Source organism: Desmodus rotundus, chromosome X (assembly GCF_022682495.2).
Source record: "Desmodus rotundus isolate HL8 chromosome X, HLdesRot8A.1, whole genome shotgun sequence".
In the NCBI taxonomy this organism is placed as follows: domain Eukaryota; kingdom Metazoa; phylum Chordata; class Mammalia; order Chiroptera; family Phyllostomidae; genus Desmodus; species Desmodus rotundus.
Genome location: NC_071400.1, coordinates 34350045 through 34360516, shown reverse-complemented (window position 1 = coordinate 34360516; position 10472 = coordinate 34350045). Strand labels below are relative to the sequence as shown.

At 41.0% G+C, this 10472-nt stretch overlaps 1 protein-coding gene and 1 pseudogene across 1 annotated transcript; one reads left to right on the top strand and one right to left on the bottom strand.

The window, feature by feature from the left end:
- Positions 1–2206: 2206 nt before the first annotated feature.
- LOC128779914 (N-lysine methyltransferase KMT5A pseudogene) lies at positions 2207–3336 on the bottom strand (annotated as a pseudogene).
- Positions 3337–9236: 5900 nt separating this feature from the next.
- Positions 9237–10218, top strand: LOC128779903 (sperm protein associated with the nucleus on the X chromosome N3-like). The gene is made up of 2 exons (XM_053916888.1): positions 9237–9502; positions 9694–10218. Exons 1-2 carry the CDS (start codon positions 9410–9412, stop codon positions 10162–10164), a joined length of 564 nt encoding a protein of 187 aa, XP_053772863.1. The 5' UTR covers positions 9237–9409; the 3' UTR covers positions 10165–10218.
- The last annotated feature ends 254 nt before the right edge of the window (positions 10219–10472 follow it).

The window sequence follows — 10472 nt, the reverse complement described above, 5'->3', positions numbered from 1 at the left end:
AGACACACAGCCAACATCACACTCAATGGACAAAAACTTAGAGCTTTCTCACTAAGATAAGGAACAAGACAAGGATGCCCTCTCTCACCACTGCTATTCAACATAGTATTGGAAGTCCTAGCCACAGCAATCAGACAAGAAAAAGCAATAAAAGGCATCCAAATTGGAAAGGAGGAAATGAAACTGTCACTGTTTGCAGACGACATGATAGTGGACATGGAAAATCCTATAGACTCCACCAAAAAATTACTCGACCTAATAAATGAATTTGGCAAAACAGCTGGATACAAAGTCAATACTCAGAAATCAAAGGCATTCCTGTACACCAACAATGAAACTGCAGAAACACAGATCAGGAAAAAAATTCCATTTGATATAGCAACAAGAAAAATAAAGTACCTAGGAATCAACCTAACCAAGGAGGTAAAAGACCTGTACTCAGAAAACTACACAACACTGAAGAATGAAATTAAGGAAGACACAAACAAATGGAAGCATGTACCATGCTCATGGATTGGAAGAATTAACATCATCAAAATGGCCATACTACCCAAAGCAATTTATAGATTTAATGCAATTCCTATTAGAGTACCCATGACATATTTCACAGATATAGAACAAACATTTCAGAAACTCATATGGAACCATAAACGACCGCGAATAGGTGCAGCAATTTTGAGGAAGAAGAACAAAGCAGGAGGGATCACAATACCTGATATCAAACTGTATTCCAAGGCCACTGTAATCAAAACAGCCTGGTACTGGCATAAAAACAAGCACATAAACCAATGGAACTGAACAGAGAGCCCAGAAATAAACTCAAGTCTATACAGTCAATTAATATTTGACAAAGGAGGCAGAAGCATAAAATGGAGCAAAAACAGCCTCTTCAACAAATGGTGTTGGGAGATCTGGACAGCTACGTACAAAAAAATGAAAGCCAATAACCAACTTACGCAATACACGAAAATAAACTCAAGATGGATAAAAGACTTAAATATAAATTGTAACACCATAAAAGTCCTTGAGGAAAACATTGGCAGGAAAATCTCAGACATTCCACGGAGCAACATCCTCGCAGACACGTCCCCTAAAGCAAGGGACATAAAGGAAAGAATAAACAAATGGGACCTCATCAAAATAAAAAGCTTCTGCATGGCTAAAGAAAACAGCACCAAATTACAAAGAGAACCAACAGTACGGGAAAACATATTTGCTAATGATACCTCAGACAAGGGCCTGATCTCCAAAATATATAAAGAACTCACACAACTCCACTCCAGGAAGACAAACAACCCAATTAAAAAATGGGCAAAGGACTTGAACAGACACTTCTCCAAGAAAGACATACAGAGGGCCCAGAGACATATGAAAAGATGCTCAGCATCACTAGCCATCAGAGAGATGCAAATTAAAACCACAATGAGGTATCATCTCACACCAGTCAGAGTGGCCATCATAAACAAATCCACAATCAAATGTTGGAGAGGATGCAGAGAAAAAGGAACGCTAGTGCACTGTTTGTGGGAATGCAGACTGGTGAGGCCACTGTGGAAAACAGTATGGAATTTCCTCAGAAAACTAAAAATGGACCTGCCCTGTGACCCAGCAATTCCGCTGCTGGGATTATACCCTAAGGACACTGAAACACCAATCCAAAAGAACTTGTGCACCCCAATGTTCATAGCAGCACAATTTACAATAGCCAAGTACTGGAAGCAACCTAAGTGCCCATCAGCAAATGAGTGGATCCAAAAACTATGGTATATTTACACAATGGAATTCTATGCAGCAGAGAGAAAGAAGGAGCTTCTACCCTTTGCAACAGCATAGATGGAACTGGAGAGCATTATGCTAAGTGAAATAAGCCAGGTGGTGAGGGACAAATACCATATGATCTCACCTTTAACTGGAACATAATCAATAGAAGAAAAAAGCAAACAAAATACAACCTTGAGACATTGAGGTGGGGAACAGTCTAGCAGTGGCCAGGGGGGAGTGGGGTGGGGACAGTGGAAAGAGGGGATTGCAGGAACTATTATAATGGACACATCGACAAAATCAGGGGGGATGGTGGGGGTGGGGGAGGGAGGTGGGTTCAGCTGGGTTGGGGGGGAGGGAAGGGGAGAAAAGGCATACAACTGTAATTGAATAACAATAAAAATTTAAAAAAAGGTTTTGGTAATATAAGGCTATCTGTTCAAGTCTACCTTGGAAACCTTTGAGGACACTTTGTCCACTGCAGAAAGGGGCAGAGGGACAGCCAATGCTTCAGCCAGGGGTAGGATTCCATGGAAGCGTGGCTTCAGTCCCCATAGTCATACAGGAGCACCTCCCCAGCCTCGATGTCTCCAGAGGCTAAGAGCATGAGGTTAGGCACACCAGCGACATTGTGCAGTTTGGTTTGGCAGTTCCCACATTTACTGTGATTGATCAGTCTTCCCAGGCGATTTGTCTCCTGGGTTGCATCCACGCAGTAAGATTTGCTCAAGTACTGGAAATAGTACATGTAGCAGCCGGTGGAAGGGTTTTGTGCCTAGAGGGCCGCCCGCTTCTTGCGGAGGGTGATCTTGATGAGGTCCCCGTGGTACTCCACCACAAACTTGCCCTGGGAGAACTTCTTGGTGGAGACCACACCTCTGCCTTTGCCATCGATGAGGTCAATCCTCATTTCTTCTTCCTTCCCACTTTTGATCAATTTGTCTATTCTTTTCCATTCTTCAGACTGCAACTTCGCTTTGCTCTTCCTGGAGCTCCTTCGCACAGGGTAGAAATGCTTCAGTTTGCGGTTTTGTTGCATCCTTCCTTGAGCTTTTTTCCAAGTCGCCTGCTGGCCCTTGACAGGCTTTTTCAGGGCCGGCTTGGCGATAGCTGCATTGGGGAAATCACAAGATGAGGTCAGAGTTTTCAGAGGTTCTGCTGCTTCAGATTTTTGGTTTGGAAAAGGTGCCAGGGGACCTCTACTGCAGTCTTTGACCTTTAGTTCCTCGGACGTCATGGTGTTCTTTTGGCGATCCCAGTGGTTCTTTTCCCTTCCTGTTTCCTGTAGATTCCAGCAAATGGCTTTCCCTGACATTGGCCTTTGTGATGTGCAACTAAGTTCTCTTCCTGAAAGGGAGAATGCATTCCAAAGCATTTGTTCGGGCTCGTGTAGGTATAGATCTTTGACTGCCCTGTAAACACATTATCCCTGTTGGTGCAGGGCCTCTCCTGGCCCCTCCACTGCACCATCTCTGGGCCCGGGACTGTCACTGCCAACACGGCCACCACCAGCATCGTTGCCGCCGCAGCTGCCTCCACCGTGCGGGATTTGGACATTTTCCTGCCTCTAGCCATGACCCTGGTCTGTCACCACCTATGATCACCCCAGAAATGCAGCTTTTGAAAAAAGTTTGCTAGGTTATATTTCTTAGCAAGTTTACATCAATATTAATTATGTGCTAAGATGTCAAGTGGTTTGTACAGAATGACCTAACACTTTCATTAATGTATTACAAATTCCATGGTCTTGATATATGAATACCTCAGAAATAAATGATAAATTAAAAACATTTCGATGGAGCAAAGGAAATTAGGGTCTATGGGAATTTTCTATGCATAACCTTGAAGTTTAATGACATAGATAATAAAACAATTATAGTGTTTATTTTCTAATATTACTGTATGCACATTTATAATACATATATTTAGCTATATGTATGGAATTATAATACAGATAAAACATTAAATATTCACACATGTATGAATATGAGTATATATCCTGTGTTTATATACATAGATAATTGGGGAGATACATATTGTTTGATTATTTACAAGTATATCATGAAAGTATGGGCATACCATATATTTTAGCTCAAATAATTCTCACAAAAGTATATGTTCCCAAGGACATCATTCTGTTTAAAAAAGAAAAGCCATGATCCCAGAGCCTTGGATCGTTCTACCATTTTGTGCATAGCAAACATTCTATTAGCTATTTCAAATTTTACCATCCAACTAATGGACCTTTCATAAGTTTGTGTTTCACTGTAGAAACTCTGTGTTTAGTTTGATGATTATTATCAGCCAAATTAGATTTTTTACTTACAGGTACTCTTTAATATAGGATTTACTATAGGAATTAATTAATATAGGTGATATGGCAAGTGGAGAGACAACAATGACTAGAGGAGAAATGATGAAGGATAATGGATGTTGTTTGCAAAAGAATAAAAACAAATGGGTAAGTATATGGGAGCCAACATGAGAAGAAAACATGGGAATGGAGAGTAACTCTTCCTAGTGGAAGACACCTCACACTTTTGGGTCCAGACAGCATTTAACTAATAGTTCACCACTAAGACTTTACCTAAAATAGCACAAATGTACATACTAACTAAATAAAACACAACAAATCTATTTTGTCATGATTGAAAAGTAATACACATAGATATTGATTTTTACGGTGGCCAAAGTAGTATAGGGTGGGATTCAGTCATTCACACAAAACACAGCATGAGATTGAGGGAAGTCAGAACTGTGTATTGCTTGTGGGGGCGGGGGGTGGTAGGGGAGATGACCACTTGTAAATTTCTAATGGTTGGGACAGAGAGGAAGAAACCTGGTTTCATCACATATAGGAGACTTTGGGTTGCATGTATGTGCTTCTTTGGTTTAGCATGATAAAGAGAGGGAAGGTAAAAATAGGTAAATCTTTCAACTTGATTCAAATGATACATACACAAAAAACAATGATGGGAAATCGGGCCAACTCCTTTGCACATCCATCTGTTTTCTAGCTACAGATATTCCAAGGTTATTCTACCAAAACACAAATGCATGGCTTTCCAGGTTTAAATTTTACTGTGATTGTGGTAGCTAAGCATTTTGTCAAGTGAAGATGTATTATTGTAAATTTCATGCAAATGATTTTACTATAGTATTTGAAAATTCATTGTTCTAGTGATTTGCTGCTTTCTTATGAGACAATAAACTTTACAATGCAGTATTACTGTTGAGATTGTCTCACAATACGACTCCTATAGAAAGGGAGTGGATCCCAGGCAAGGAACACATCACAGACTCTATGTGTTGGTAAACATCAGGTCTACATAATAGGTTCTTGTGTCAGGTTGAATACACAGAACACTACTTTCAGTATCTCATAAAGCAATACAGAAACCAAGAAATGGAGTATCATCTTAATGATCCACTAAGCTTCTGAAGATCATTGCATATGTAATTAGAAGTAAAATACTTTAAAACTATAATACAGCCTCAATATTATCAAAATGTCTTCTTAACAAATTGATCTATAGATACCATAAAATTCTAACCTATCTCCCAGCAAGATATGTCTTAGACATTAATGACCTGACTCTACCATTTATAAGGAACTGTGGCCCAGCCGCTCAGTTGTTTGGAGGGTCATCCTCTACACCAAAAGGTTGCGGGTCAGATTTTGGGTTAGGGCACATACATACCTAAGTTGTGGATTTGATACCCAGTCAGGGTATGTATGAGATGTAATCAATCTCTCTCTCTCTCTCTCTCTCTCTCTCTCTCTCTCTAATCCATAAAGATATCCTCAGGTGAGGATTAAAAAAAATAATAAATAAATTTTATTTGGCAATGAAAAAACCCAGAATAACCTAACATGATATTGAAGGAGAAGAAGAGAAATGGAGGGTTGATAATATATATAAAGCTACAATAGTCAAGACAGTGTGGGATTGTTTTTTTTCTCTTTTTTCAAAAAGATTTTATTCATTTTTATTTTTAGAGAGAGGGGAAAGTAGGGAAACAGAGAAAGAAAGAAACACCAATGTGTGATTGCCTCACACATGACCCTAACCAGGGATCAGGCTTGCAACCCAGGCATGTGCCATGACTGGCAATCGAACCAGTGACCCCTTGGTTCACAGGCCAGCACTCAATCCACTGAGCCACACCAGCCAGAGCGGGAATTGTTAAAATAATAGAAAAATACATAAATCAATCAGAATACAGAGCCCAGAAATGGACCCATATGAATATGGTCAAGTGATCTTTGACAAAAGAGCAAAAGCAATACAAAGAAGCAAAGATAGTCTTTTTAACAAATGGTGCTAGAACCAACAAATGGATCCACAAGCAAAAGAATTAATCTAGACACAGATCATCCAGCCCTAACAAAAATTATCACATAATGAATCATAGACATCAACGGAAAATGCAGAACTACAATACTCCTAAGAAATAACAAAAGAGAAAAGCTAAAGGACCTTAAATATGGTGATAACTTTTTAAATACAATAACAGATGAAAAGTCTATGCACAAAATAATTATTAAGCTGGACTTCATTAAAGTTAAAAACTTCTGCTGTGCAAAATGCAATGTCAAGAGAATGAGAATACAAAGCACAGAGTGCAAGAATATACAGGCCAATGACACCTATGATGAAAGACTGTTACCCAAAATACACAGAAAATTCTTAAACCTGTACAACAAGAAAATTCTAAAAATTTAAAAATGGCCAAAGACTTTAAACGCAACTTCACCAAAGAAGACATACAAATGGCAAATAAGGGTGGGAAATGCCACTGGGGAAATGCAAATTAAAACAACAATGAGATATCGTTCCTCACCTATTAGAATGTCCAAAATCCAGAACACTAACAACACCAAATGCTGGTGAGAAAGTTGGGACAATAGAAACTCTCTCTAATTGCTGGTAGAAATACAAAAATGGTACAGCCACTTTGAAAAAATGTTTGGTGCTTTCTTCCAAAATTAAACATACTCTTATTTTATGATCCAACTATTATGCTCCTCTGTATTAACCCAAATGAGTGGAATACAAATGTTCACACAGAAACTGCATACAAATATTTATAGTCGCTTTATTCATAATTGACAAACTTTGGAAGCAAGCAAGATGTCCTTTACTAGGTGAATGGATAAACAAATTCTGGGCCATCCAGACAATGGAATATTATTCAGCCCTAAAAGGAAATGAGCTATCAAGCCATGAAAAGGCATGAAGGAAACTTAATGGCATATTACTAAGTGAAAGAAATGAATCTGGAAAGACTACATACCGTACGAGTCCAAGTATATGACATTCTGGAAAACATGAAACTTTGTTGACGATAAAAGAATCAGTCATTGCCTGAGTTTCATTGGAAGGAGGAATACATATGTGCAGCACCGCTGATTTTTACAACACTAAAATTACTCATTATGACACGATAATGGTGGACTCATGTCATTATAATTTACCAAAGCCCATAGAATATACATCGACAATAGTTAATTTTAATGTAAACTATGGACTTTGGTTAATAATGGTGTATCAATATAGATTAATTGATTGTAACAAACGTACCATTCTGATACAGTATTTTGGTAGTAAGGGTATGTGGGGGCATGGACATTAGATGAAAACTCTATAACTTCTGCTCAATTTTGCTGTAACTCTAAAACTGCTCCTGGAAATGCAGACTGGTGCAGCCACTGTGGAAAGCAGTATGGAATTCCCTCAAAAAACTAAAAATGGAACTGCCTTTTGACCTGGCAATTCCATCACTGGGATTATACCCTAAGAACCCTGAGACAGCAATTCAAAAGAACCTATGCAGCCCAATGATCATAGTAGTGTTGTTTACAATAGCCAAGTGCTGGGAACAGACTAACTGCCCATCAGTAAATGAGTGGATCCAAAAACTGAGGTACAGCCCTGGCTAGTGTACCTCAATAGATTGAGCACTGGCCTGTGAACCAAAGGGTTGCTTGTTCTGTTCCCAGGCAGGGCACATGACTGCGTTGTGAGCCAGACCCCCAGTGGGGGACATGTGGAATGCAACTGCATGCTGATGTTTCTCTCCCTCGCTTTCTCCTTCCCTTTCCCACCTCTCTAAAAATGAATAAATAAATAAACACTTAAAAAAAACCGGTGGTACATTTACAAAATGGAATACTACACAGCAGAAAGAAAGAAGGAGCTGGTACCAGTTCCGACAGCATGGATGGAACTGGAGAGCATTATGCTAAGTAAAATAATCCAGACCGTGAAATAAAAATACCATATGATCTCACCTATAAGTGGAACCTAATCAGCAAAACAAAAAAATGAGAAAACCAGAACCAGAGACATGGAAATAAAGAACAAACCAACAGTGATCAGAGAGGAGGGAGGAGAGGGATAATGGGGGAAAGAAGGGGAAGGGACTAGACAAAGAACCTGTATGAATGACCCAGAGACATGGACAACAGTGTGGGAATTAACTATGGGAGTGAGGGGCTGGGGTGGGTACAGCAGGGCAAATGGGAAAAAACTGAGACAACTGTACTAGAATAACAAAAAAAATGATTAAAAAGCAAAGCAAGATACTAGGTAGGTATTATGCTGCATTATTCACAATAGCGAATATAAATAATGCAAGTGTCCATCCATGGAAAGATGGATAAAGAAGATGTTATACACACACGGGCATGCACTGCATCATATCACTTGTAGGTGCGATATTTAAAAAGAAAATGTCAAACTCATTGAAACAGAGTAGGAAAGTGTTAGCCAGGGGCCTAGGGGTGGAGGAAATAGGAAGAGCTTGGTAAAAGGGTACAAACTTTCAACTATAACATCAATAACATCTGAGGATTTAATGTAACAAACACAACAAACAAAGCAAACTTTCAAGGTTCTCAAAATCAAGATTTCTAAAGACTGTCACAGCCAGGAGGAGACTATGAGGCATGCCAAGATGACTAAATGTAGTGTGTATCCTGGACGGGATCCTGGGACAGAAAAGGCACATTAAGCAAAAACTAAGGAAATCTGAAGAAAGCACAGACTTTAATGAATATCCTTTTCACTGATGGTGAACAAGTGTAACAAATGCACCATACTAATGCAAGATGTTATAATAAGGGAAATTGGGTGTGGGGTGTGTGGGTATTACCTTCGGTTTTTATGTAAATCTAAAACTGCTCTAAAATAAAGCCTGTACTAAAAACTCACGAAATACTAGATGAGAGCTGGGAGACAACAGAATGAACTGATGAATGGAGGCGGCTGTGGGGAGCGGCTTAGAGGAAACGCCCTCTCCCTGCCGCTTGCACCACAAGCACTGACCTAGAGGAGATGAGGGAGAGTGAGAGGGCAGTTTGGGAAAGCCATCAGGGGGTGTGGAGGAAGCTCCACCTTTCTCTAACCAGAGCAGCTAGATTCGTCTGCACCCTCCCCTCCCCCTCCTGGAATGTGGGGGGGAGGGGTGCGGCAGCTTTGTGATGTCAGGCCACTCCATGGTTACCAGGGGCTGGAGGAATTTCTTGATGGCCAATCGCAGCTGAGGGTGTGGTTCCTCATTTTCCTGGAGGGTATATATAGAGGTCGGGAGCCCTAGCGAGGGGCACTGGTGCTACCAGAAGGCCGAGGAAGCTGAGGAAACGATGGAGTCTGATTCGGATGAGGAGACACCAACATCAAGCAGAGGACAGAAGCGGAAGAGTGAGTCCCAGCTCGCCGACAATGAAAGGGAGAAGGTCAGACTACCCTACTCATATGCCTCCTCTTCCTCCCCACTGATGCCCCACGCAAGACTTTCCCCCTGCCCGTGCCTGGCACAAACCCCTCCCCAATTCACTCTCATCCCCTTACAGCCCCGTTCTTACTTATTTCCCACCCTCTGCCCCCAAACCAATGTCTTTCTGGGTTTATCTTCTTTCCCTACTAGGCGCTGAAGTTATCGGAGAAGGTAACTGCTACCCTTCGGCAGATCGAAGAAAAGTATCAGGGAGGGAAAATGCCGAAGATAATCATCTTATGCCACAGGCGCGGTAAAAAAGTCAGCGAAAACCAGCCAGAGATGGATGAAGAAAATCAGGCGGACTCTCCCTATACCAGTGAGGATTCTGCCTCTTCAAGTGAGGACTCTCCCTGGGCAAATGAGGAGTCTCCCTCTGCAAGTGAGGAGTCTCTCTCTGAAAGTGAGGAGTCTCCCTCGGCAAATGAGGAGTCTCCCTCTGCAAGTGAGGAGTCTCCCTCTGCCAATGAGGAGTCTCCCTCTGCCAATGAGGAGTCTCCCTCTGCCAATGAGGAGTCTCCCTCTCCAAGTGAGGTCTCTCCCTCTCTAAATGAGGTGTCTCCCTCTCCAAATGAGGAGTCTCCATCAACCCCCCGTGAACCAGAAACCAATGACCCTTAAACACATGCAGCCTCTCTAGAAAACATTCTAGAGAAATGGTTCTTTACGCAGAGATCAAACTGGACCAAATGATGTAATTCTGTGTTAATGATTAAAATACTAGCATGTGTGAAAAAGAAATGTGTTTGTATCTCTGTGTGTTCTCTGAAGATGGGGAGGGAGTGAGGGAAGGGGCAGGTATGGGAGAAGGGAGGAGGTAGAATCCTGCAAGTTTGGGGACAAGGCCAGCCAGCCCACAGTTGGCCAGACATTGAGAATAAGTATAAGGTGACAACTGAAGATGAATTTTTTCCTTAACACTTTCTCAT

Coding starts and splice junctions, on each gene's coding strand:
- LOC128779903 (XM_053916888.1), top strand. CDS start 9,410: ATGGAGTCTGATTCGGATGAGGAGACACCAACATCAAGCAGAGGACAG. Junction 9,503..9,693: donor CCGACAATGAAAGGGAGAAG/GTCAGACTACCC, acceptor TTTCCCTACTAG/GCGCTGAAGTTATCGGAGAA.